At 44.1% G+C, this 26,469-nt stretch overlaps 1 protein-coding gene across 3 annotated transcripts in view; it reads right to left on the reverse strand.

Moving 5' to 3' along the window:
- The window catches only part of DYNC2H1 (dynein cytoplasmic 2 heavy chain 1), a 694,454-nt gene that overhangs the window by 312,821 nt on the left and 355,164 nt on the right, over positions 1-26,469 (reverse strand). For all 3 annotated transcript variants that reach the window (XM_077484358.1, XM_077484357.1, XM_077484356.1), the window contains one exon: positions 19,493-19,582. In XM_077484358.1, coding sequence (XP_077340484.1) covers positions 19,493-19,582 — 90 coding nt within the window. The remainder of the gene's footprint in view (positions 1-19,492; positions 19,583-26,469) is intronic.

Below are 26,469 nucleotides of genomic sequence, written 5' to 3' on the forward strand. Positions count from 1 at the left end.
GCCCCATAAAGAATGAGGAAGGACATCTGGTTATAAAGGATGGGGATATGGCAAAGGTATTGAATTTATTATTTTCCTCAGTCTTCACGGGGAATTCAGTAACCAAAACTGCAGTGTTTATCCTTATGACACATCACAGGAAACACCTCCATGGTTAACAGAGGACAGAATTAAACTTAGACTTGGGGAACTTAACATTAATAAATCATCCTGCTCTACAAGACTCTGGTCCGGCCGCACCTAGAGTATGGAGAGGAAACATAGCCACCCTCTAACAGGAAGTTGTATCACAGCAGCAAAATAAAGAATCTGGAGGTTTGGAGGAGGCTGAGAGCAATAGAAGATACTTTCCTGAGTTAAGAATACATACTTGAAAATATATATATATTTTTTTTTTAAACATTATTTTTTATTGAGAAATTTTTCAGGATTACAAAGTATAAACAGGTACAAAAATAGAACATTAAATCTGAAGTAGACAATACAACCAGTCGACAATAACATGAGACAATGCAGGCTTGTCGAGAGAAGCTCAAAATGAGATTCATAGGGTTACAACATAAACTGATATCAGAGTATGTGTCTACATAGTTAACTGCATTGCGGCCGGGGTCCGCACCGCATCCCCCCCGGAGGCGCCCCTTCCGGGAGCTAGCTGCACCCCCGAGGAAGGACATGCACGGGACCTTTTAGAAGACCCTAAGCCGCAGAAAAATCGGCCACACAAAATCTTATCAGGTGGGTTGTATAGAGTGGCCCATTGAGTACCGCATTGTTGTAAAGTATAAACGTTCATGAATGCGAAAGAGATGTATGAACAATAATAAAACAGAAAAACATAAAACTATAACTGGGGAGGGGGAAGGGAGGGGGGAGAAGGGGGAAGGACCTCAAGTCAGGTCCTGTATAAGGAGATTGTCTTTTAGTTGCCTAAGTGTAACTAGAGCCTTAAACATAGAAAAGAGTGTGGCGTATCAGTCAGTGTTGTATGTTAGTTTTGTACCAATCGCACCAAGGTTGCCAGTTATTCTGGAAGGCAGAGCGTCTCCCCGAGAGCGTCGCCAGCATAAGTTCATAGGTGTAATGGGTAGAAAGGATTCTAATAACCTCCTGGACTTCAGGGGGACGAGGAGCTTTCCAAACTCTGAGAAGGGAAAGCTTGGCTGCTAGAAATAAGTGGGTTACAAACTGCCTAAATGAAGGGGGAATGTCCTCAATTCCTACGTTGAGAAGAGCTAAGGCTGAAGTGGGGGGGATCGCTATACCCGTCACCTGTCTAAAGATCAGAAATACACCCTTCCAGTAGTCAGCTATCTTACTGCATGACCATAAGCTATGAAATATGGTGCCACTTTGGGAGCACTCCCTCCAGCAGAGAGGTGATATTGAGGAATTAAACTTGGCGAGACGGTAGAGAGTCAGATACCACCTTTGTGTGGTTTTGTGAGCTAGCTCCCAAAGAGAGGTACTCTTAGTAGCAGCATAAGTGTAATGGATGGCCCAGTCCCATTGAGCCTCAGGGATCGAAATTTCAAGATCCCTTTCCCATGCCAACATGGGCTCTGTCTTTACCAAAAGTGATTTGTCATTAATAGTTTCATAGAACAGGGAAATACCACCTTTTTTCGTACATTGAGCATTAAGATATTGTTTAACCCGCCAGTGGACCACGCAAGGGGGGATAGGCTTTCTGTTAAGATATGATTGTATACGATAGTAGGTAAAATATTCTGAATGAGGTAGACCATAGTCCGTCTGCAATTGGGCAAACGATTTGATTCGAGGGCCATCAAAAAGATCCGAGATCCATTGTAATCCCGAGCCATGCCACCTGTGTAGGGACAGCTCTGGGATTAGCCAGGTCATCATTGAGATAGGCCTTGCCAATTGAGAGGTTGGAGTGCTGTGCGGGTGTGTGGAGGTCAATAGTTTCCAGGAGTGCAGTGATGCTACTATGGGGAGTGGGAGGTCTGGCGGGACTCGCTCCAAAAGAGGAAACGCCAGTGCCAGGTTGAGCAAACTGCCACTGGGTGTGCAGTGACGCTCTATGTCCCCCCAGAGTGAGGTCGGCGCAGTAGCGAACCAATCCCTCATTTGCGTTAAAATAGCTGCTCTATAGTAGTCTATTAGCACAGGAAGGCCAAGGCCACCAGCTCTTCTAGTTTTACTCAATCTCTTAAAAGCGCTCCTGGCCTTCCTGCCTTCCCAGAGAAATCGTGAGAGTGAAGATTGAAGGTTGTTAAAGAAGGAATTAGGGACTGGTATGGGTACTGTCTGAAAAAATATACAGTAGCTGAGGGAGTAATTGCATTTTAAACGCCGCCAGTCGCCCTGACCAGGAGAGAATATGCTTGCTAAGAGATAAAAGGCCCGACTTCAATCTATCTATAAGAGGAGTGTAGTTGGCTTTAAAAAGTTTTTCAGGGGAGGGAGTTAAAGTGATCCCCAGATAAGATATTCCAGAGTCTTTCCAAATATAAGGGTAGCTAGCCTGTAGTAATTTCCTATCATGAAGGGGTAATCCTAGGTCGAGAACGTAAGACTTAGTTGTGTTCACCTTATAGTACGAAACCTTACTAAAATGTTCTAGGGTGCTGGCGACTTGTGCTAGTGAGGTTTTTGGTTTAGTAAGCATAAGGATCACGTCGTCGGCGAATAAGCCTATGACATGCTTGTGGTTGTTCACCTCAAAGCCGCTAATCTTAGGGTCCTGTCTAATGTACGCCGCCAGAGGTTCAATAGTCAAATTGAAAATCAAAGGGGACAGCGGGCACCCCTGGCGGGTACCGTTCGTAATTTGGAAGGGTCTCGACAGCATCCCAGAAGAGTAAACTCTAGCCGAAGGGACGGAGTACAGAGCCAATATAGCCGATAAAATATAGCCTGTAAAACCAAATGTTTTTAGTGCCTGCTCCATATATCCCCAGTGTACCCGGTCGAACGCCTTCTCCGCATCCAAAGCAAGGAGCAGAGAAGGCGTTCGCCGGGCCCGTGCCAAATGGATAACATCAATCGAGCGTCTAGTGGCATCCGATGCCTGTCTCCCCATGGTAAAACCCGACTGGTCAGCATGAACAAGATTAGGTAGTATCGGCATCAGACGGAGAGCAAGCATTTTGGCATATACCTTTAAGTCATTGTTGAGCAGGGATATAGGTCTAAAGTTTTGAGGTATCTCCGGGGGTTTGCCCGGTTTGGGAATCGTGACAATAACAGCTTCCAGCATTTCATGCGGAAAGAGAGCAGAGGCAGCGGCATTCTCAAAGACCCTGAGAAGATGGTGGCCCAGGATCATTTTGAAAGACTTATAATAGTCCCCAGTTAGCCCGTCAGGCCCCGGTGATTTGTTGAGTGGAAGGGTGTCTATGGCCCTGTATAACTCATCAATCGAAAAAGGCTTATTGAGGTTCTCTACCTGATTATCAGAGAGCTTGGGAAGCTTCATCAAGTCAAGAAAGTTCAATATGTCTTCCTTAGTCGGTTGTGGAGTGGAGTTGTCCAAATGTAAATTATACAGGGAATTATAGTACTCACTAAAAGAGTCGGCGATCTGCTGTGGATCGTATGTCTTTGAGTGGGTTTTGGTGTTCAATAAGTAAGGAATTTTGGATTTAAACCTCTGGCCCTGGAGTCTACGCGCCAAGGCCTTACCGGCCTTGTTGCCTGATGAGTAGAAGGATAATTTAAGCTTTTTCTCAACCTGTTCAAATTTATGGAGTAGTAGTAATCTAAGTTCATGTCGCAAAGTGCTCAAGGAAGAATGAAGGGCCGGGGTGAGGTTGGACTTATGCAAACTTTCTAGAGTGGTAATTTTGCTCAGGAGGTCGTCTATCTGCCTCTGCCTCTGTCTCCGTAGCCGCGCTCCTTGTTGTATAAAAATACCACGGATAAATGCCTTATGCGCATTCCATGTTATAGCAGGAGTGACCTCAGGGGTGGCGTTGAATCGAAAAAACTCGGACAGGTGGTCCTCAAGAAGACGTTTGGTGGTGGTGTCATGGATTACTCTGGAGTTGGCACGCCATAGATAAGCGGCGGTAGAGGGGCTGCCATCTGCGATGGTGACCAGCACGGAAGCATGGTCTGACCAGGTAATAGTGTTGATTTTAGAGTGTGTGATTTTTTGGAGGAGCCACCTGTCCGAGAGAAAGAGATCAATCCTGCTATATGAGCGATGCCTATGAGAGTAAAATGAGTAGTCCCTCTCACCGGCATGTCTACACCGCCAAACATCAAAAATATCATTCTTGCGAAGAAAGTTACCCAGGGCTTGAGATCTTCTAATAGAAGTACATGTTGAGTCAATGGCTGGATCGGGCACAACATTAAAATCTCCGCATATCAACAAAGCTCCCTGCTTAATTTTACAAATTTTGATCATAAGTCTGTTCAAAAAACGAATCTGATGTACATTGGGAACATAGGTATTCACCAGCGTGTAACGCACATTATTGACATCACAAACAAGAATTATAAAACGACCGTTGGGGTCTATCAATTCCTAATGCAGTTGAAAAGCGATGGTATCTTTAATCGCTATCATGGTCCCACATTTCTTCTTGTGGGCGTTAGAGTAAAAATAGTGTTGAAAACCCTTAGCCGAACACCTTGGGGGGGAGACCTTGCAAAAATGTGTCTCTTGGACGCACAGTATGTCACATTTCGAAGATTCAGACTCCTTCCACAAGGAGAATCTTTTTGCCGGGTGATTTAGACCATGAGCATTAATAGATAAGATGTTTAAAGGCATTGGGACTCAAAGATTGAAAGCTGAATCGAGGTGTATACAGGTACTCACATAACAGTGCGACTTGGTGCTGTCGTGGCAAGCAGGGAGATAGGTGCATTAGGTGGAGCGACTCTTTCAAGTTACCATCAAGTATGAGGCTCGCAGAAAGTTCAAGGTGAATGGCAGCTGGTTCTTGATAAAACATGGCAATCTCCTGGGAAAAAAACAAAACAGGGGGAAGAAAACTGGAAAAAAAACATAAAGTGAATAAAAGGAGGGTCATCATAACCCGTGTACAGATCTTATCTGCTCAAGTAAATGGGGTCTGCAATGACCAACAAAGCACGGCTCCATCAGGCGGGCCCCAATAGGGACAATCGAAAGAGATACCACATTCGGCATTTAGCATCAAAATAGGTTGTGGAAAACAGAAGTGAGGGAAGTCATTCAATCAGCAGATGAGCGACTTTTAGGGCTGTGTACATCAGGAGGGGAGGAGGAATCGTCAGGAAGAATCTTCCATTTTCTGAGTAGTTGGAGACCTTTATCCGGCGTGGAAACCACGTAGTTGGACCCATCTCTGTGTATAACCAGTTTGGTGGGGAATCCCCATTTGTAGTTGATATCATGGTTTCGTAGGACTTTAGTAATGTTGTTCAGGTTCTTGCGCAGCATTAAGGTGTGCTGCGAAAGGTCAGCATAAAATTGCAGGTTAGAGAATTCTGTGTTGCGGTGTTCCCCTCGCCTGGTCATTTGCATCAGGCGATCTTTAGTTTGGAAAAAATGCATCCGGAACAATACATCTCTAGGGATGTTTTCTGGAATAAAGGACGGTTTAGGGATCCGGTGAATCCTATCTATGGACATCTCAATTTGTGAGAGATCCGGCATGAGAGTGGATAGAAGCTTAGTAACATAGGAACGGAGCTCCGCCGGGGTCACAGATTCAGGGATCCCCCTCAGCTTCATATTATTCCTCCTGGCCCTGTCTTCCAGTTCTGCTAATTTGGCTTTGATCCACTGTTGGTCCTCATCGACCGAATCGTGGGCGTCAATCAGGTCGTTGATGGTAGTGGCATATTCCCCCATCTTATTTTCAATATGGCTCACCCTTTCCCCCACCTCTTTAAGCTCAGTACCAAAGCTACGCATGCAGGACATCATGTCTGTGTGTATAGTGCTGCGTAATGAGACAAGCATGTCTTTAAGAGTAGTGTCCAACACTGGCTGGTTAGTGGTGGGGAACGAAGTGATGGAATCATGAAATTCCCTCGTGTCTGCTTGTGAGTCAGTGGGGGATCTCACCTCGGCCTGGAGCGGCGTTTCCGAGCACTCCCTTCTGCTTCTGGCCTTAGCTGGGCTCCTACTCAGCGGGGTGGACGCCCGCGAGTCGCCTGGGGAGAGTTCGCCGCTAGCGTGGCTCGGTACCTCTTGATGATCCCAGGGTTTGTGCGGGAGAAGCGGAGTGGAGGCCGCATCGGCGCCATCTTTAGCATGCTGTCTGGGTGGCTGGGCGAAGTACGCCGTCAGCTTTCTGGGCTTCTTCTCCGTTCTTTTGCGACGGGTCATGTTGGCGAGAGGTGCCCAAGTCAGAACGCCAAAGTGGGGCTGAAAAAGGAAGCCGCTGTGGTCCGTGAGCCGCTAGTTTCGCCCGCTGTGCGTCGGAGCTCCGGTGCTAAGCTGCCATCTTGGCTCCGGTCAAGCCACGCCCCCCGAAAATATTTTTTTTTAAAACCAGAGTTTAGTTTAACTGTAAAGTCAAACTCTAGTCAAGTCGATGGTGAAGGGTTAGAACATTTGTCACATTTTTCATTTGCTCTCTCACTTTCTATCCAATTTATATGGAATCATGGAGTTATGGGACATTTCTCCAATGACTTCTCTCAGGATCACTTTGCTGCTTGTGCCCTAGTATCCTTTTTCATTGACCCTCCTTACCCTCATTCTTGTCCTTGTGTCATGGGATAGAAAGGAAAGATAATATCCTCAATGGAGTCAAAATAAGCTAACAGAAGTTCTAACGTATCCTCACTCCATTACAAACTATGGAAAAGTTTTGGCTGGAGATTGGCTTAAAATGAAAAAATGTATTACTCAGCTAGGTCTCCATAACCTTCACTAAGCATTGAGTCAGCTTTCTAAACCAAGCCAAGAAAACACAGCTGAACACTTTCAAATATTAAAAAAGATATTTATACACCACCCCAGCATAAGCTCTTTTTCTCTCCTCATTTCAAAATAAATTAAGGCAATTAAATAATGAACGCCTGTGTCAAAATCCATTTCTTATTGTTTAAGGTCCATGATTCGAAATCATAGACTAAAGCTTAATAGAGAGATTAAAAACATGCGAATCACACGGTAACACATTAATAAGCTGCAGGCCAGAATGTATCACACATTAAATGTTACTATTTTCATTCACATCTCTAGAAATCAATTAAGGTATGGTATATTCTGAGGGAGCAGAATTCTGTCATAAATACATCTTGCATTGAAGTGCCACGTACATAATCTTTACAATCCAGGAAAAAAAGTTGAATGCTTCCCATGTGCACATATATGATTCACTATATACAAATGTTTTTAATTTTGCAAATACATATACTGGGGTTGATTTACTATCTGGTGCAGCTGGGCATGGTAGCCAGAAAAAAACTGAAGCCCGATGTGGGTTTGAAATCGTGCGAGTTCACCTGAACGATTTCAAATCATTATTTCAGTCCGACTTCAGGGGCAATTTGACAAACATCTGTGCGGGTTCATGCACAGAGGTCTATTGAAATTGCCCCCAAAGTACTGCAGAAACCACTTTTGGGAATCAGTGCATCACCGCAAAGTCGGCATCACACCTATTCGGATGGTGCCATTGCCAGCAATAGGCTCTGATTTGGCATGCGATTTGACATGTCAAATTGGCCCAATGTGAACGTAGACGGATGCTGATTAGTTTCTATGCACCATCTTGAGCCATGGGTTTCAGATTTCCCCTCACTTACTTTCCCGATGACAGACAGGATCAATGTCCAACACTGCTACAAAGACAGACATTAAAAAAAAAAGTTCTTAAGCTGGCCATACACTGGTCAAAATTTACCCAGTTTAGCAGGGACTGGATGAATTTTCGATCAATGTGTGCAACTGCTTGACAGAAGTCCATCAAAAAAAAAAACATTGTTGATCAGCCTCTGCAGCTGCTTATTAATATACAGTGCCTTGAAAAAGTAATCAAAAGTATTGGGATTTTGTGTGATATACAAACACAAAGTGGCACATAATTGTGCAGTGGAAGGAAAATGGTTTTACAAATAAATACCTTTAAAGCATGGCGTGCATTTGCATTCAACCCCCTTTTCTCTGATACCCCTAACTAAAATCTAGTGGAACTAATTGTCTTTAGAAGTCACCTAACTAGCAAATAGAGTTCACCTGTGTGTAGTTTAATCTCAGTATAAATACAGCTGTTCTGTGAAGCCCTCAGAGGTTTGTTAGAGAACCTTAGCGAACAAACAGCATCATGAAGGCCAAGGAACACACCAGACAGGTCAGGGATAAAGCTGTGGAGAAGTGTAAAGCAGGGTAAAGCCGCGTACACACGTAGCCGTCTGTCCGACGTACTTAGTCTGGCGGACGTCCGCCAAACTGTCCGTCGGAATTTTCGAACGGGCTACTTGCCCACACACGGCACTTTTTCAGCGGACTAATACGGCGTACTAAGTCCGCCGTACTTTCGAAATGAACGGACTCGCCCACACACGCTGAGGAAAGTCCGCTCATTTCGAGCTTGTCTCCAGGTAGGTGGGGCCCGCGAAGGAGACGTCGCTGGCCCAGCCGCCTGGTATGGACTTAAAGGGGAACCCCCAACGCCGAAAAAAATCGGCGTGGGGGTCCCCCCAAGTCCACAACAGACCCTTGTCCGAGCACGCTACCCGGCCGCCCAGAAAAGGGGGGTGAGCGAGCGCCCCCCCTCCTGAGCCGTACCAGGCCGCGTGCCCTCAACATAGGGGGTGCCTTGGGGAAGGTGGGGCCACGCGGCCCCCCCACCCCAAAGCACCTTGTCCCCATGTTGATGAGGACAAGGGCCTCTTCCCGACAACCCTGGCCGTTGGTTGTCGGGGTCTGCGGGCGGGGGGCTTATCGGAATCCGGGAGCCCCCTTTAATAAGGGGGCCCCCGGATACCAGCCCCCCACCCTATGTGAATGAGTATGGGGTACAATGTACCCCTACCCATTCACCTGTAAAATAAAAGTACAAAAAAAAAAACACAACACACGAGATAAAATACTTTATTGCACAGCTCCGGGGGTCTTCCGTCTTCCGTCTTCGGGGGTCTTCTCTTTTACAGGCGGTGGCCCGGTCTTCTGTCGCCGCTGCCGCCTTCCGTTCTTCTTCTTCTCCTGGAGATGTTGACTCGACGCTCTCTCCGGCCACAATGCCAGGGACGCGCTGCGCGGTCACTTATATAGGGACAAGGGGCGGTGTCACATGGCTTTATGTCACATGGGTTGGTCACATGGGTTGATGTCACATGGGGACTGTGACATCGTAAGGGGGCGGGGTCTCCATGTGACACCAACCCATGTGACATAAAGCCATGTGACCCCGCCCCTTGTCCCTATATAAATGGCCGCGCAGCGCGTCCCTGGCATTGTGGCCGGAGAGAGCGTTGAGTCAACATCTCCAGGAGAAGAAGAAGAAGAAGAAGAAGAACGGAAGGCGGCAGCGGCGACAGAAGACCGGGCCACCGCCTGTAAAAGAGCTATAAGAAGGCGCGGTGGCCCGGCAGAAGAACCGAAGAGGGGGACAAGACCCCTGAAGTCGGGAGAAGAGGCCGGCGGCGAGGAAGAAAGCCGGACTCCTCCGCTAGCAAAAGAGCTACAAGAAGATAGCGGAGGAGTCCGGCGAGAAGACCCCCGAAGACGGGAGACCCCCGGAGCTGTGCAATAAAGTATTTTATCTCGTGTGGTGGTTTTTTTTTTTGTACTTTTATTTTACAGGTGAATGGGTAGGGGTACATTGTACCCTATACTCATTCACATAGGGTGGGGGGCCGGTATCCGGGGGCCCCCTTATTAAAGGGGGCTCCCGGATTCCGATAAGCCCCCCGCCCGCAGACCCCGACAACCAACGGCCAGGGTTGTCGGGAAGAGGCCCTTGTCCCCCCCTTCCCCAAGGCACCCCCCATGTTGAGGGCACGCGGCCTGGTACGGCTCAGGAGGGGGGGGGGCGCTCGCTCGCCCCCTTTCCTGGCCGGCCAGGTAGCGTGCTCAGACAAGGGTCTGTTGTGGACTTGGGGGGGACCCCCACGCCGATTTTTTTTTGCGTTGGGGGTTCCCCTTTAAGTCCATACCAGGCGGCGGGGCCAGCGACGTCTCCTTCGCGGGCCCCGCCTACCTGGAGACCCGCTCGAAATGAGCGGACTTTTCTCCGGGCGGGAAAAGTCCGCTCATTTCAAAAGTACGGCGGACTGGCATACACACGGCCGGATTTTCCGCCGAAATGCGAGTACGGCGGGCAGATTGATGTGCAACACGAAATTCTAAGTCCGCCGTACTGTCGGGTCAAAAAAGTATGCTGGAGGCTACACACAGGGGGATTGTTTGGCGGACTTGAGTTTGCCGGACTTTTCCACCGGATTGTTTGATCATGTGTACGTGGCATTAGAGTATAAAAAAATATCCCAAGCTTTGAACATCTCACGGAGCACTGTTCAACCCATTATCCCAAAATGGAAAGAGTATGGCACAACTGCAAACCTACCAAGACATGGCCGTCCACCTAAACTGACAGGCTGGGCAAGGAGAGCATTAATCAGAGAGGCAGCTAAGAGGCCCATGGTAACTCTGGAGGATATGCAGAGATCCACAGCTCAGGTGGGAGAATATGTCCACAGGACAACTATTAGTTGTGCACTCCACAAAGCTGGCCTTGATGGAAGAGTGGCAAAAAAATAAATAGCCATGGTTGAAAGATAGTCATAAGAAGTCCCATTTGCAGTTTGTGAGAAGCCGTCTGGGGGACACAGCAAACATGAAAGAAGGTGCTCTGGTCAGATGAGAACAAAATTGAACTGTATGGCCTAAAAGCAAAACGCTATGTATGGCAGAAAACTAACACTGCACATCACCCTGAACACACCATCCCCACCGTGAAACATGGTGGTGGCAGCATCATGTTGCAGGGATGCTTTTCACAGATGCTCTCTGTCCAATCTCATGGAGCTTAAGGGATTTTGCAAATAACAATGGGCAAAAATATCACTCTCTAGATGTGCAAAGCTGGTAGAGACATACCCAAAAAAAAGACTTGCAGCGGTAATTGCAGCAAAAGGAGGTTCTACAAAGTATTGACTCAAGGGGATGGATACAAATGCACGCCACACTTTTCACATATTTGTAAAAAATGTGGAAAACCATTTATAATTTTCCTTCCACTTCACAATTATGTGCCACTTTGAGTTGATCCATCACATAAAATCCCAATAAAATACATATTTACATTTTTGGTTGTAACATGACAAAATGTGGAAATGTTTGGAATACTTAATGTATGAATATTTTTGCAAGGCACTGTATTACAATGTCCCAGCAAGGAGGATTCCTCTATCCAGCTTGTCTGTGAGACCAGCAGGCTGAACGAAAAACAACGAACAGTGTACAGCAAGCTTAAAGTGGTTGTAAAGCCATTTTTTCCCTATAGTTCCCTGTTAGAAAAGATGATGTTCCCCAGTGTATGTGATTTATAAAAGTATACTGCCTAATACCTTATTTCAGAGCGCCAAGCTCAGCGCTCACATGACTGCCTGCTGGTCTCCTCTCCTGATCTGACAGTTGCAGGGGGAAGTGCTGAGATTTCCCCAATGACATCAGCTGGGAAGAGGAGAGGAGGAGACCGGCAGGCAGTCATGTGAGCGTAGAGCGGTGCATTGAAATAAGGTATTAGGCAGCATATTTTTATTAATTTACCGTATTTAAGATTTTATCTTAAAATCAGGGGAAAATCATGGGTGCGTGTTATACGCCAATCCTCCCGCCGATCTGCGCTGTCTGTGGAGCGCCGCCGACATTTACAGAGCCGAGCCGAGTGTACTGTGTACTCGGGTCCGCTCCGAGTCACGCCCAGTCCTGCCTCCTAGCCTTTACGTCCCGCCATTGGCCCGGTGTTGTGTCCATCACAGGAGCCAGGACAAGGGGCGGGACGGGGGCGTTACTGCGAGCAGAGCCGAGTAGCCGAGTACGCTCGGCTCGGTCTATGTCGGCGGTGGGAGGAGCCGAATATCGATGCGGCAGGAGGAGCCGAAGATCTCGGCGGCGGCGGCAGCGGGAGGAGACGAAGATCTCGGTGGCGGGAGGAGCCGAAGATCTCGGCGGTGGCAAATTTAAAACTAACATGCCGCAATTTTGGGAAAGGCTGCAGGGGGACAGTGCGAGGCTGCAGGGGGACAGTGCGAGGCTGCAGGGGGACAGTGCGAGGCTGCAGGGGGACAGTGGGAGGCTGCAGGGGGACAGTGGGAAGCTGCAGGGGGACAGTGGAAGGCTGCAGGGGGACAGTGGAAGGCTGCAGGGGGACAGTGGAAGGCTGCAGGGGGACAGTGGAAGGCTGCAGGGGGACAGTGTAGGCTGCAGGGGGACAGTGTAGTGGAAGGCTGCAAAAGAACAGTGTAGGCCTGCAGGGAGACAGTGGAAGGCTACATTGATGGGCATTTTAAATGTAAGGTTTTTTCCTTAAACTTCCCTCCTAAACTTGGGGTGCGTGTTATACGCCGATAAATACGGTACACACACTGGGGAACATCATATTGTCTAACAAAGGAAACTATAGAAAGAAAACAGTTATTTTAACAGCAGGAGGGGAGGGCTTGGGAGGGGATGGAGCTGACAGGCAGGGGGGGGGGGGGGAGGGGGAAGAGGACAGAGGAGAGACAGTGGATGACGGAGGCACAGAAAGTGACCACTGTGTGAGGGCTCAGCAGCCACGATAAACCATGGTCAGTTTACAGGGTGGAGGACAGAACCAGGCAGGATCAGCCAGGTATTTCAGGTGATAGAAAAGGCCAAATTACACAGCTTCATGCTGTATAACATGCTTTAAAGGAACAGGATCCATTTTTTTTTAAATAGAGTAGAGGAGGCCTAGAATGCTTGTGAGCTTTAATTGCAGTCTGTTTCCCTGTGGCAATTCACCCTTACTTCCTGTCTGGTGAAACCATTGTCACTAGGACAGGAAATGAGAGTAAATTACTCTAATGAAGCCCTACAGAGCAGTAAACCCCCCTACCCCACCACAATAGGGATTTTAGCCCTTCTCAACTCTATCCACAGCTAATATATATATTATATATTAATATATATATATATTTTTTTTTTCAAAACAAAAATTGACTGAACATTTTAATATATATTTTAATTTGTTTGGGGGGGGGGGTGCTGCAAGGAGATTGGGGGGCAGGGAGTAAAAATTGTTATGGGGTGGAAACTTGGGGGATCTGTATTGGGAGGGGGATGGGGGAAGAGGATTTGTGCTAGATGGGGAGAATTGGAGAGTTTGTGCTAGAAAAGGTGATAAGGTAGTGGGGGGGGGGTGATTGGGGGGTATCTGTGCTAGAAGGGCAAAATTGGAGGGGGGGGATTTGTGCTAGGAGGGGGTATTGAGGGGGAATATATGCTGGGAGGAAAATTTTGAGTGGTGGGATGTGTACTCAGAGGGGAAATTTGAGGGGTAGATGATTTGTTTTTGGGGGAGGCATTTATGCTGATGAGATTTTGGGATTTAGGGGGCAAAGATTTGTTCTGTGTGGTGGGGGATTTTAGCAGGGGGCAGATTGGTAATGGGAGGAGGGGGATTTATGCTTAGGGGGTAAGCATGCAGATTAGTGCTCAATTTTATTTATTTTTGGGGGGGGGGATGTTTTCTGATATATAATGCTCATAAATCCTGGTGGGTGGGTGGGGTAGCAGTTTGGCATGTTTGCCCTGGGCTCTAGATGACCTTGTGCAGGCACTGGCCACACAAACTCTCCTATACAAAAATGTAGCACATCTGCACACAGGATGTTTTCCATATTAAAAGCTCTTTCACTTTCCAAAAGCATGGCAATACAGAAGCAGGTTGCTCCTAGCTTGATTAAAGGACTAGACATGGACTAGGACTAGACATGGTCCTAAACAATGCAAGGTAAAACAGGAGCTTCACTTTAATTGTCCTGCCATGTTTTTTCAATAAAGTGAAAGAGCTTTTAACCCCCGACGGTATTCCCGAGTCTGGCTCGGGGTGGAATTTTTATACCAGAAGCGGTATCCCCGAGCCAGACTCGGGACTGCATCGCTGGATCCAGGAGGAGGTTTACTTACCTTCTCCCTCGGATCCAGCGTTGTCTCCCCGCTGTATGAGTGAGCCGTGTCTCGCTCGATCCATCACGGACCCGATCTCCGCTCCCTGCGAGCGTTGCGACGCACGGGGACGGAGATCGGCGCCAAATTCAAAAAGTGAAACACATAGTATACATACAGTATAATGTAATCTTACAGATTACATTGCTGTATGTAAATATTTCACCTCCCCTTTGTCCCTAGTGGTCTGCCCAGTGTCCTGCATGCAGTTTTATATTATAAAAACTGTTCTTTCTGCCTGGAAACTGGAGATTGTCCATAGCAACCAAAACTGTCCCTTTACATTAAAAATGATTTTAGACCAGCTAGAAAACAGCGATAATAAATTGTAATCACTCGCAGAATTGAGGGATAGCGATTTGTGGGGAGATCCGTCATCAAATACTGAAAAGTAATGACAGTGACAATTCTGCAACTGAGCAAATTTCAGTGTTTTTGATTTGATTACATTATTGAATCATTTTTATTATTGTTATATTATTATTTGGTACAATTATTTATAGTTATTTATTATATTATAATTTATGATTTCATTTTTCAAACTTTATCATACCCGGGATGTCTGCTAGACTCTGGTTTGGACAGATTTAAAGCGGAGGTCCACCCTAAAGTGGACCTTCCGCTCATCGGAACCCTCCCCCCCTCCGGCGCCACAATTGGCACCTTTCAGGGGGGAGGGGGGTGCAGTTACCTGGATAATCCAGGTAACTGCACGCACTTCCGGGATAACTTCCGGGAACGTCCTTATTGCGCAGCGCGACTCGCGCATGCGCAGTAGGGAACCGGGAAATGAAGCCGAAAGGCTCCATTTCCTGATTCCCATACCCAAGATGGCGGCGGCAGCACCCGAGAGACGATCTAGAGATCGGCTCCGGGTGCCGACATCGCGGGCGCGCTGGACAGGTAAGTGTCACTATTTTAAAAGTCAGCAGCTGCAGTATTTGTAGCTGCTGGCTTTTAAAAAAAAAAAAAAAAAAAGCGGAGTCCCGGCGGACTCCCGCTTTAAGAGAGTTATTCCTAAGAATTACAGGACTACAATATAAAACACCAAATTTTCATGCAAAATAATTGTACCGCTTTTAGCACCTAAAATCCGAAATAATCATACGCCAGGGAGGTTAATATAGGTACAGATATGTGTGCAGATGTAGAACATTTTTCCAGGCTTGAGGTTCTTCGAAGTTGTCGATGGCAATTCAACCAGGCACTGAAAAAGATGCGCACTGCTGACGGACACAAACTCTCATATAGACAGAAACAGTAAAAAACAGCCACTGGAAAATAGTTTGTATATTGTAGTTCAATCTGTGTAACCTGAGCAAAAAAACTTCAGTACACTACTCTTCCACAGTATTCAATGGGATGTATGTACTAAAGCTGGAGAGTGCAAAATCAGACTCACTTCTGCATAGAAACCAATCAGCTTCTAACCTCAGCTTGTTCAATTCAGCTTTGGCAATAAAACCTGGCAGCTGATTGGTTTATATGCAGGAGTGAGCCTGATTTTGCACTATCCAGCTTTAGTAAATAACCCCTATGTCTCTTCATGCATTCATATTGCAGCATCAATAGACATGCGCATCCACAGTTTCCAGGATAAGGTAGAACGATTTTGTTCTGGGACAAATTCTGAGCTGGCTTGTTCACGCCTGTGGGTGTGCATTAGGCTGTACATAATACATGCCCTCCAGTGTGTTTTGTGCATCCATGCCGTCACACATATTTACATTTTTATTTATTATTTTTATTGAATGGTAATTAACATTTCATTAAAATTTCTGCATAACAGCATTTTGAGTCACTCTGCTGTGCAGTGTAACTCATTGTACGTTGCATAAAAATGGCATGCAATTTTTTTTCTTGTTCAAAATGTTTATTAATATAAATGAGTAGAAATGCCAACAGGTTAGTAAACCATTGTGAGACATGAGAAAATCACATACAAATGCACAGGATAGGATTAACAGCCAAAAATGCGAACAGAATAAAACTAGGGGTGGAACACATCCCCCACAAAGCTGCAAAAAAGGCAAAACTTGACCAGCCTAGGGTTAAGGAACCCCTTGTTTAGGCCCCTAGGGAAGTGTCTGGAGGGCACCCAGACTAGTAGGGTGCCAAGCGACCCAAGAACTGAGCAGTTGTACATTCCGTGCTGCCTCTTAGGCCGCGTACACATGGGCGGACTGTATGGCCAACTTAGTCCGTTGAAACACATTTCAGCGGACAGTCCGCTCGTGTGTGGGCTTCAGCGGACTTTTTCAGCGTGCAGTCTGGCGTACTAAGTATTTCGGATTTTCCGTAATTCTGCCCGTCATACTTTGGTTTCAGCGGACAGTCCGCTCGTCAGTAGGCTAGTTCGAGGGACTAAGAATGGCGCATGCTCAGAGAGGATTTACACGGCGGAAGGGTGCATTGCTGTGTATTGGACTTCCTATTTCTTTTCCCGTCGTACGTGCTGTACACGTCATCGCGCAAGCTTTCGACGGACTGTTTGTGCATCCGTGTGTGGTCAAGTCCGTTCATTCGAAAGTATGACGGACTGTCCGTCGGATTGTATGACGGACTAAGTAGGCCATACAGTCCGCTCGTGTGTACGCGGCCTTAGTGGTAAAGTAGGTGTGGCTTACCCCCTGTATTCAAGTGCCTTAACAAAATCTTATTAGACTGTTTTTTGACCAGTATCTTGTTTAGGCAAAGTGAAAGAGCAATCGAGATAGAAAAGAGTAGAAAAATTTAGGGGGAAAGACGAATTTGTTTATGCAATGCGCATGCCTGATATAAACAGGACACATAGAAAACAATGATCGTTATGTGCCATTTTGTTGAGCCTGCATTTATCAATCACCCCAATGAACATGGTGTAAATTAACCCATTGGGGTTGATTTACTAAAGGCAAAAAAAACTGTGCACTTTGCAGTTGCTCCAGAGCTTAGCAAATGAGGGGGAAGCCCTGCTGACTTCCATCATCATATCATGTGCAAGCAAAATGCATTTTTTTTTTTTTCCTTGCACCTGATTGGGTACTCTTTGCAAAGTGAAGCCTTAACACATTTACTAAGCTCTAGGGCAACTGCAAAGTGCACAGTCTATTTGCCTTTAGGAAATTGATCCCATTGTCTGAGAAGTCAGCATATAATCCCTGGATGGGCAAAACCATTATGTTTTATATGCTCTACAAGGAACCCAACACGCATATGCAATGAGCAAACACAGCTGCTCCCATGAACATATATAATTACACTCTATAAATAGCACTTTTCAAACTGATAGCTTTATATATTAACACATTAGTAATATCATTACATAAAGCTTATGACAGTCATAAACATATCTTTAAAAAAAAAATAGGATTTGCATTAATTTGACCTTGACCTTGAGCAGTGTGGGAAACGCATCCCTGAGTGAACGACGTTTTAATCAGCACTATTCCACTTGAGAGAAAAAAATTATTTGCCAAAGTGTACTATTAATGAAAATTAAAATGCTCCCATTTTGCTTCTATTAAGCTTTGACATCTGCTTTATCATCTAATTACACATGCAAAAGAAACATAATTCTCAATTAATTTGAAATCTAAGGCTGGAGCCAGTGGATGTGGAATGCTGGTGATCCTTCCTGCCTGGTAGCCAAGTTTACAGATGCCCTTGCTCAGGAAGGACATGCTGCTCGCTTTGAATGCCTTGTTTTATTTTTAGTATTCCGTATAGCGTTAGACAAAACTATGAAAAGGAGTGGTAGAGAAAACTCCCTGCTGGAACTCTCCGGTGGGAAATGAAAAACTCCCCAGCGTGCTTTTTAAGTTGGCACGCCGAAGAGAATTTACAATAAATAAATCTACCGCTTGGTCCCTGTGTGATGATATAAAAAGAAAACGAAAATAAACAGAAAACTATGCAACGTGGAAAAAATAAATATATTTTAGGTAAAAGAAAAAAAAAAAGCCAGAAAACAAAGAATGAAGCAAGCCTAAAACACTGCTGAGCTCAATAATAGAGCCACTAAATGATTTCTATTGTTGTCTGGAGCTGGGTTCCACCAGTCGTATATAAATATCATCTTCCAGTGCTTCTAGGTCAAAAGATGTCATCTAAATTTCGGAGTCACTAAATAGAAGCAAATGTGTAAGCCTTTTAAAACTTAGAAAGTGAAGCAGTGATTCTCAGCCAAGGTTCCATGGAACTCTATGGTTCATCCAAGAGTTGTTAGGGGTTCCTTGTGTTGTGGCTAATTGACCTTCCAATTTTATTGTGCCTGCATAGTTCCAGGGTCAATACCACTTGGCAGAGCCAGCAAGGTGGCCCCAATGATCTTTTCAGTTGACTGGCTGGCATTCTCATTCTGACCACCAATGTAAGAGGCTTTTTCTCAATGACCCCCAACAGACTAATCCTGGCAGGGGTTTCCGTTAAGAACTGAAAATTATTTCAAAGGTTCCTCTGGGGTAAAAACATTGAGAAAAGCTGAACTAATGTGTTGCATAGAAGCAGTCTGTAAATTTAGTCAGAGAAGCCACTTCTGTGCACCCCTCTGATTCTAGTTGCACTCTGTTACCGGTCTAGGCTCCACACCCGAAGCTAAGCACTGTCTGCCTTCCATCATACTAATAAGATATTGGTTATTGAGGCAGTACGATAGAATACGGTTATGTTGGGTGGGTAGGGCATTGCTAGTGGGAGGGGTTTGGCCCTGAAATTAGGGACGGTGAGGCCTTTGCGGGAATAATACTTTATCCCAGAGGTCTCTAGACTTTCTAAATAAGAGTTCAGATTATTTATAGGTACTTCTATAGTGATTACAATTTACACAGCACTTTACATACTGTATATACTGTACATTCACATCAGTCCCTGCCTGCAAGGAGCTTACAATCTAAGGCCCCCAACTCACATTCATACATACACATACTAGGGTGAATTTAGACAGGAGCCAATTAACCCAGCATGTCTTGGAGTTTGGGAGTAAACAAAGTACCTGAAAGAAACCCACACAGGCACACAATGAACATGCAAACTCCAGGCAGGTAGTGCCTGGTATTTGAACCGACAACCCTTGTGTTGCCAGGTAGAAGTGATAACCAGTTAGCCACTGTACTGTCCAGTTTACTGTCCTTCTGATTTAAGGGGCTCCAGACTGTGGCCAGTAGGCGTAGAGAATGCCCAGGCATCAATGAGAGTAGACTTGGTAGTTAATGGGAGGATAAAAATAATGAAATAGCATTTGTGGTCACTAGGAGGAAGAATAGTGCACCATTATTGGTTTTAATGGGAGGAATAGTGCTACATTGTTAGTGTCAGTGGGAGGAATTGTGCCCAATTGTTTATAGCAATACACTGTAAAATGCTCTTTATCATGTTAAAAAAAAACGGACGTACCTTAAATAGTGAGCGGCATACATACTCATAGACCATGTGCTTTAATGAGCTTATTAGTGATGTGATCCTCAATTCAGTGCTGCCTTGTTCCTGAAGAAAAAGATGTAACGGAAAATGAGAACATAGCCAACTATAGAAGAAATACAGTATATTAAAGCGGAACTACACTGCACCTGAGCACCAAAAACACCATTAAATTCAGGGTAGATGTTTTATGTAGTAGTTACTTCCTGGAATCCATCTGTCCTTAGCTCAGGCATGCAGGCAGGAGGGTGTGCTTAGCTGAGAAAACCTCTCCTTCCCTCCTGAAGGCACCTGGGATGTATGACATAAACTGCCTAGGACTGAAAACCAGGAAGTAGTTTAAGAAATGTAAAAAGAAAAAAAGTTCAGAGAATTAAATATGATATACATACCTTTTTTTAAGCATTAAAAATAGTCAATGTTGATTGAGAAAGTAAAGTTCCAGTTTAAGACTGAAGTCTGTAACCAAATTAAAAATGGTAGTGGGGTGGATGCAGCACTTAAAGGGGTTGTAAAAGCAGAAGGTTTTTTTTTTTATCTTAATGCATCCTTGAATTCAAGGACTGTCATGAATGGTAACTATTGTAAAACATATCAAACTACTTCACTATAAGCCTCCCCTCACCGCTCCGCTGATTGAAGGATGCAGGCTATAGGATGGTGCATGCTTTGCCAACATAAATCAAAAGCAAACAAGGATGGATCTGCTCCGTTTCCAAGTCCATTATATGTTTTTAATGTCATCCAAGCCAGGGGCGGTCCACTCCAACACTGAAACTATGGTTAAGCTTCTGTTGCAGTGAAACATGTAAGAGGAGCCAATGGATTGCTTTCCCCTGTATTGGATGACATTATATATTTCTTTATTATTTATTACAGGTAGTGATATATCACTTTATGCAACACTTTACATATACATTGTGTTGTGCGATCACATCAGTCCCTGCCCTCAAGGAGCTCACAATCTAAGCTCCCTAACTCATTAATAAACATATCTTGGAATGTTGGAAGTTTAGTGGCTTCCTTTCTTGTTTTCTCTTCATTCATGAATAACTGTCACAGTTGCTTGTGCTCTCAACCAAACTGCCAAGCCCTCCAATGGCTGATGTCATAATTGATTAAGCATGCAGCATGATGAAAATTGCAGATCAACAAACAACAGATCTACATAGGCTAATTCCGCGTACACAAGACCGGACTTTCCGGCAGACTAGGTCTGATGGAATCAGTCCGGACATTCCGATCGTGTGTGGGCTAATGCGATCGTTTTTGGTTTTAAAAATCAGACGGACCTAGAAATGGAACACGTTTCAAATCTGTCAGACGGACTCAATTCCCATCGGGAAAAAACCGTTCGTCTGTATGGTGGTCGGACGGACCAAATATGACGCAAGGGAAGCTTTTGGCTACTGGCTATTGAACTTCCTTTTTTAAATCCCGTCTTACGTCATCATGTTCAAAACGAATGGCCTTTGGAACCGACTTAGTCCGTTCATGTGTGGGCAAGTCCGTTCGTTCGGAAAGTCAGTCGGGAAGACCATCGGACCTAGTCTGCCAGAAAGTTTGGTCATGTGTACACAGCATAAGATGTCAGCTTCCAGGGATGTTAAGAATACTAGGCTTTAGTTACACTTTCAAGTACTACTGTTTGAGCGGATGAATAAGAAGAGTTTCATTTTTTCCTGCCCCTGTCACTTTGATGAATAGCTTGGTGTGTAGAGTGCCCTGAAAAGTTATTCATACCTCTTGAAATTTTCCACATTTTGCCATTTTACAAACAAAAACAAAATAATTTTATTGAGATTTTATGTGATAGACCAATAATTGTGACGTGAAAGGAAAATGATAAATGGTTTTCAAAATGTTTTACAAATAAATATCTGAAAAGTGTGGCATGTATTTGTATTCAGCCCCCTTTACTCTGATACCCCTAACTAAAATCTAGTGGAACCAATTGCATTCGAAAGTCACCAAATAGTAAATAGAGTCCATCTGTGTGTAATTTAATCTCAGTATAAATACAGCTGTTCTATGAAGCCCCCAGAGGTTTATTAGAGAACCTTGGTGAACAAACCGCAACATGAAGGCCAAGGAACACACCAGACAGGTCAGGGATAAAGTTGTGGAAGTGTTCAAAGCAGGGTTAGGTTATAAAAAAAATATCCCAAGCTTCGAACATCTCACAGAGCACTGTTCAATCCACCATTCAAAAATGGAAAGAGTATGGCACAACTGCAAATCTACCAAGACATGGCTGTCCACCTTAACTGACAGGCCGGGCAAAGAGAGCATTAATCAGAGAAACAGCCAAGAGGCCCATGGTAGCTCTGGAGGAGCTGCCAAGATCCGCAGCTTAGGTGGGAGAATCTGTTCACATGACAGCTATTAATCATGCACTACACAAATATGACCTTAATGGAAGAGTGGCAAGAAGAAAGCCTTTCTTGAAAAAAAGCTATAAGAAGTTCAGTTTCCAGTTTGCAAGAAGCCATATGGGGGACACTATAAGACATAAATACAGTGCTCGCAAACATACTGAATGGAAATAAAAAAATATATGTGAAAAAAGTTATATATAAGATAAACCGACACAAAGCCCAAAACAAATCACTGAAGGTGCTCCAATCTAAAGTGAATGAATAAAAACTTCAGGTGCACAACACCCCCTTAGGACTCCCCACTCATCAGATCCACATGACCCCAGCTTTTCAGTCTGGAGGGTCAGTTAAGGCTTGGTATGGATGTCTTTAGGATGGTGTGTGGAAAGCCAGGTCAGCAGATCCAGGGTTCCCCAATGAAGAGTTTGAGCCAATAGACACGTACCCAGAAGTAAAAAAAGGGGGAACTAATAGTGAAGTACCATCAAAAAATTTATTTGAACAAAAGATGGGTACTTACAAAACAAAGTGATTAAACAAGCATTAAGCTTGGAACAGATTGTATGAAACCATTGTTAGTAGCATGCGTTCCAAATGTCCAGAACTGACGTCAGTATTTCCGGAAAGTGTCAACATTTCGTCCTCCCACAGGGCATGGGGGACACAGCAAACATATGGAAGAAGGTGCTCTGGTCAGATGAGGCTAAAATGTAACTTTTTGGCCTAAAAGCAAAATGCTATGAGGCGAAAAATTAACACTGCACATAACCCAGAACACAACATCCCTGAAACATGGTGTGGGGAGGCTTTTCTTCAGCAGGGACAGGGAAGCTGGTCAGAGTTGATGGGAAGATGGATGGAGCCAAATACAGGATAATCTTAAAAGAAAACTGTTAGAGTCTGCAAAAGAGTTGCAATGGAATGGTTTAGATCAAACATATTCATGTGTTAGAATAGCCCAGTCAAAGGCCAGACATAAATCCAATTGTGACTCTGTGGCAATACTTAAAAATGTCTGTTCATAGACGCTCTCCATCCAATCTGACAGAGCTTGAGCTATTTTGCAAAGAAGAATGGGCAAAAATGGCATTCTTTAGATGTGCAAAGCTGGTAGAGACATACCCAAAAAGCTGTAATTGCAGTGAAAGGTGGTGGTGTATTCCACCCCCCTGAGTCTATACTTTGTAGTGATTCTACAAATACACCACATAGCACACCACATTTTTCACATATTTATTTGAGAACCATTTATCATTTTCCTTCCACTTCACAATTATGTGCCACTTTGTGTTGGTCTATCACATAAAATCCCAATAAAATATGTTTATGTTTTTGGTTGTAAGATGACAAAATGTGGGAAATTTCAAGGGGTATGAATACAGAACAGTAAATATGGAAAAATACAATAAAAATAAAGACATATGAAATAAACAGAAACTATTATATGGCATTTCAAAAGTATACTGTATGTGGATTAACCCAATACAGTTATCAGAGTATAACTGTTTCAGGATAGTGGTCCATTCATTTACAATTCCATTAGTGTACCAAATGTGGACGCTTGACCATGTTTAAAATGCAGATAATATATATTTTTTTGACAGCATAAGAGACAATGAAACTCTTATCTATGTGGTACTACTCTCCAACAGATATGCATATTCTCCACTATTTTGTAAGGCAGGGCTAAATTCATATTGGGGAAGCAAGTCTACTGATAGGCTCATCTATTTGGGAGGTAGAGCTAAATTCATAGTGGGGAAACAAGTCTAGGAATAAGCTCATCTATAAGGCCAGCTGGCCATACAATATATAGGTAGATATCTAAAAAACAATAGTAGGATAGAGACCTGGCTGTCTTTTTAAGACCGTTTTACCGACTTCAGAATGAGACAAGAACTGAGGAGTTTTTTTCCTCTAGGTAATGAGAAAACAGAACATTTACTGATCATTATCAAAGATTTTCTCCGCGTCCAATAACAATCACATCCAACTCAAGTGTTCAATAAGGCTAAGAAGTTATTCCTTATACAACCAGATAAACCATTTACTGATTTACAGCTGATTTGAACATTAGCGATCTGTTGCAGTGCATTATTGCACGTACATTAACACGCAATACTAAACTTAGCGTGTCATAAAATAAAAACACGCAATATGTTAAAATATGTGTAGAATGCACCCCCCCATCTCTCTTCCCCTTTGTTTCCTTCTCCAAATGCAAGTTTTTTTCTGCTGTTCTCAGACTTCCTGTTCTAGGGTGGCTACATTCGTCCTCCATGCCTTCCTTGTAAATGGGAATGTAGTCAACCTTTCCTGTTCAGTCCCTGAGATAGACTACACATTTACTTGCAATTCCATGGTAATTGTAGTACATATAGAATGGATCACGTGAATAGAAAATACTGGCACTGCTCGCTCTACACTAGTAGCTGTGAGTTGCATCACTGGAGGATAGGGAGCATGCACATGACAAAAAAGAAGCCTGAAAAAAATTGGTAAGAGACTTTAAAAAAAAAAAAAGAAGAGCCATGGCATACTTCATATTTTAGAACGATTGATGTAAAAAAAATGAGTTTATTGTCACCATTCGCTAATCTCAAATAATTCACATTACCCTATATTAGCAATGTAGCACACAACACTTACAATATGTAATTTCAGGGGTTCTATGTTGTGTATTACACTCTGTACAGTGTGTTGGAGTGCCATTCCTAATAAACAGTATTGTGTAGAGATTTACAGATCTGTATTGCTACACCAGAGCTCAGATTTTTTAATCTAATTCACTGTGATATACCCATCACTTAGTGTTTAATAATAATAATAATAAAACATTTTGAAACTTTTTATCAATGTCTCTCATTTGCTGCTGAAAAATCACATGGGGGGTGTCTCTATATCTTTTTCCTAATACAGCTTCGGGTGTGCAGCTTTTCTAAACCCAGCAAACATGTTCTAAATTTGTTCTTTAATAAACAGTACCACAACCAACCACACAGAGCAGGTACAATGCAGTAACGCACAAATTTTGCAGCTTGTTGCCGCAACGTACAAATGTGAATGGGCCCTTAAATGAATAAAGAAAAATGAAAAACATCAATGGCTAGTCAGATATTTTGACTCTGATTACCATATGATAAATCTTCCATGACAAATCAAAAGGTTGACAGTAAATAAATAAATTGCCACGGCCTGTCACTGCTATTCCATTCACACTGCTTCATTATGTATGTGTGGAAATAATGTGCAAATGCCGATATGCAAGCCCTAGAAGAGCTCAGACTCTCCAGAAATATACATCTGATCAGAGAAGACAGCTGTCAAGGTCATTCCAATCTAATGGAGCCCTTTTTAAAGATGAGTTTACAAATATTTAAAGCAGGCCTGATTTCACCAGTCTACATCTCCATCTGCTTCTATCACAAACAAGTACACAAGCATATTACTGTATAGCTATGCAAAGGGAATGATTAAGCCAGGAACAGAGAAAGAGGGTCCACAAGAGCAGCAGCAAGACATTTATGCTCAATTCAACTTTTAATTGTATCATCATGAGGACTGTCCAGCACCAAATCAGGAGTAAAGGGGACCCTGTAGATGTAACATGCCTGGCCTCTGCGGTCTTCTTAAAAATACATAAAAAACACATATTGGGGGGGGATCTTGAGAGTGGGTAGTTGGGCTTTAAAAGCTAGTTCGACCTGAGACTCGTATTGTGCTGGCAACTCAAATCTCAAAATATTTTTCTGTACAAGTCCTGCATTTTTAAATTGCTGCAGCCTTAACAAAGCCAAGTGACGTACAAAGTGTCATACTCTCCCCATGGATTCTCCATCCCATAAATGAAGAATACAGGAAGTTATAAGCAAGACGTTCCTGCTTATCCCCCTGCAGGATTCATAGCTTAGCAACCTAAAGGTGACCACAGATGGATCGAAATTCAACTAGTTCTGCAGTGACTGGTCGAATTTCAAACCGTATGTGACCCACTGGCTGAACAAAATAGAGATGCCCATCTGTGCATTAGTGAATAGCAGTGGCTTGTGTTTAGCAATATGACACAGACAAAAGCACTTAAAAATCTCTTTTAAAAGCACTTATCGCCTGTCCTTTTGTCAAGGAAACCACATATAGTTTTATGCACCATATTAATGAGGACTATGGGCCATATTCATAAAGAAATTTGCAGTATAGTCATAATTTTGCTAGTAATACACACTATGTTAAAAATGATTCTCTGACATCAGCCAACACTTCTTTTGCAGGAAAAAGTTGCTTACTGTAAAGCTGGCCATGCATTGAGCAAAATTTGCACAGTGGTAGGCCCTGCCCAATCTGACAAAAGTTGATCGTTCAATCGTTAGCCTGCTGGAAATATTTCAGCTGAACAGAGGCTGCATCCAATCAGATGACAGCTATCCAGCAGGGATATTCATTCATCTAAGCCAGGGATCTTCAAACTTTTCAAACAAAGGGCCAGTGTATAGTCCTTAAGACTTTAGGGGGGCTAGATTGTGGCCAGTGGGGGTAGAAAATGTCCCAAGCCCAACACTAGTAAGGATAAACATGGCC

This window comes from Lithobates pipiens, unplaced genomic scaffold (genome assembly GCF_037356315.1).
Source record: "Lithobates pipiens isolate NorthernLeopardFrog02 unplaced genomic scaffold, aLitPip1_a1.2 Scaffold_16, whole genome shotgun sequence".
In the NCBI taxonomy this organism is placed as follows: domain Eukaryota; kingdom Metazoa; phylum Chordata; class Amphibia; order Anura; family Ranidae; genus Lithobates; species Lithobates pipiens.